Here is a 1,908-nt window from a genome sequence, read left to right as displayed (position 1 = left end):
AGCAGATTCCTCCTCCCTTCTCTGGTCTCCTCCACCACCTCTACTCCTCCTTCACCTCTCCCTCCTCACCATTCTCGTCCCATCCTCAGCGGGCTGTAGTCGCAGACCACGAGGCCAACGTTGTTGTCCTTGACGAACTTGGGGATGGTCTTGACGCAGTCTCCCCGAAGGAGGAAGAAAGGAATGTTCAGCTCCTTCAGCTCCTCCTCCACCTGGTCCCCACCAACATCAGCAACGGTCATGGAGGAGAGGAGGAGGGACGAATCTGACACAACATGACATTGTGAACAATGACAGCTCAGAAATCTTGTTTGAGTTCTCATCTAATCTCGCCCTACCTCCTCAGTTTCTCTCTCTTCTCCTCTACTTCAAGATGACCATCTCTGACCTGTCTGATCTCTCGCTACCACCCACACCTCCTTCCTCCTCCTCCTCCTCCTCCTCCTCCTCTTACCTCCTTCAGCCCGCGCAGCATGAAGCCGAACTGCCGCAGCCCGGCCCCAAGGAACGAGTCGACGAGGTTGAAGCAGACAGCAAGGGGGGCACCGGCCTCCAGGGCTTGTTGCTGAGCATAACTAGAGAGGAGGAGACGACAGTCAGAGATCGTTCTCCTCTCGCATGCGAGCATACAGCATAGCCCAGTTGTCTTGTACCCGCTGATCTCTGCAAACTGTCTGTGAGTTGAAAGTTCTCCTTCCTCTCTCTATCCCCCCTCCTTCCCCTTTACCTCTCCCTCCTACCTGCTCATCCAGTAAACGACAGGCTTCCCCTTCGGACAGGATTCAACATTCTTGTGATTGATTGCCCTCGTTCTTTCCGGGAGAACCTGCAGGAATCGTTAAGGCACTCCTCCTGCCTCTCGTCCTCCTCCTCCTGCCCCCCCTACTCCTCCTCCTCCTCCTCCTCCTCCTCCTCCTCCTCCTGCCTCTCCTACTCCTCCTCCTCCTCCTCCTCCTCCTCCTCCTCCTCCTCGCCTCTCCTCCTCCTCCTCCTCCTCCTCCTCCTCCTCCTACCTCTCTTCCTGCCCCTCCTCTTCCAGCCCCTCCTCCTTCCGCTCCTCCTCCTGCCTCTCCTCCTTCCGCTCCTCCTCCTCCTTACCGCGATCTTCCCCGATCTCTCGATCGAGTCTTTGCCGATCTTCGCCGCATTATCAACTGCAGAGAAGAAATGGTGCGTGCTGGTGTAAGAGTCCGTGCCAGGCCAACATAGAGCAGCCAAGTACAGGACCAGGGAGGGTCTACACAGTCGCAACGAGCGAGAGGAGCGGAGAGGAAACGATCGTTGACGTTTGAGCGCAGCACACACAAAATCAACGGGAGCTGGAGAAAAACGAGAAACTTCACTCGAGCGCATGTGAGGCGAGGGGGAGGGGAGGGAGGGGAGGGAGGACGTGCAACAACAAAGAGACGCGGCGGAGGAGGCACAAACTCACCCTCTTGCTTCACTTCCTCCTCCTTGACCTTCACCGCCGCTCTCCCCTTCCCCTTCCCGCTCGACTCCACCTTCTTCTTGACCACCTCCTTCCAGAACTGCGTCAGGGCCACTGCCTTCTTCTTCACCTCCGCGCTCGAGTGCGTCCTCAGCAGCTTCACTTTCTTTCCCACATGCTTCACTATGAAGTCAACGTCCAGGTCGGTCTCCTGCAGCCTGTCCAGCACGTCGCAGATCTTCTCCTGGTCTTCTTCCTTGCAGGCGTCATCCAACGCTTCCAGGAGCTGAACAGAGACAGGCATGCTAATCCCTGGCAACAAACATTACTTTGAGGTCCATTTCTTTGACCTCGATATAACATACAGCTTGCCGTCTAGCACGCTCCTCCCAAGATGCGATCGTTCAACGTATTCACATATTCTCTCCTATTTACTTCACTTCTCTCCCCTTCTCTCTTCTCTCTTCTCTCTTCTCTCT

The 1,908-nt window shown here is 56.0% G+C and overlaps 1 protein-coding gene across 1 annotated transcript in view; it reads right to left on the bottom strand.

The window, feature by feature from the left end:
* The window catches only part of GUITHDRAFT_162898 (hypothetical protein), a gene marked incomplete at both ends in the record, with an annotated part of 3,838 nt that extends 2,105 nt beyond the window's left edge, over positions 1 to 1,733 (bottom strand). Inside the window, 6 exons of the mRNA XM_005833601.1 lie at positions 108 to 212; positions 455 to 575; positions 631 to 663; positions 741 to 826; positions 1,099 to 1,154; positions 1,433 to 1,733. Of these exons, the coding sequence (XP_005833658.1) occupies positions 108 to 212; positions 455 to 575; positions 631 to 663; positions 741 to 826; positions 1,099 to 1,154; positions 1,433 to 1,733 (702 nt within the window). The remainder of the gene's footprint in view (positions 1 to 107; positions 213 to 454; positions 576 to 630; positions 664 to 740; positions 827 to 1,098; positions 1,155 to 1,432) is intronic.
* Between the last annotated feature and the right edge of the window lie 175 nt (positions 1,734 to 1,908).

This window comes from Guillardia theta, assembly GCF_000315625.1.
Source record: "Guillardia theta CCMP2712 unplaced genomic scaffold GUITHscaffold_29, whole genome shotgun sequence".
Classification (NCBI taxonomy): Eukaryota; class Cryptophyceae; order Pyrenomonadales; family Geminigeraceae; genus Guillardia; species Guillardia theta.
This window is presented reverse-complemented; position numbering and strand designations above follow the sequence as displayed.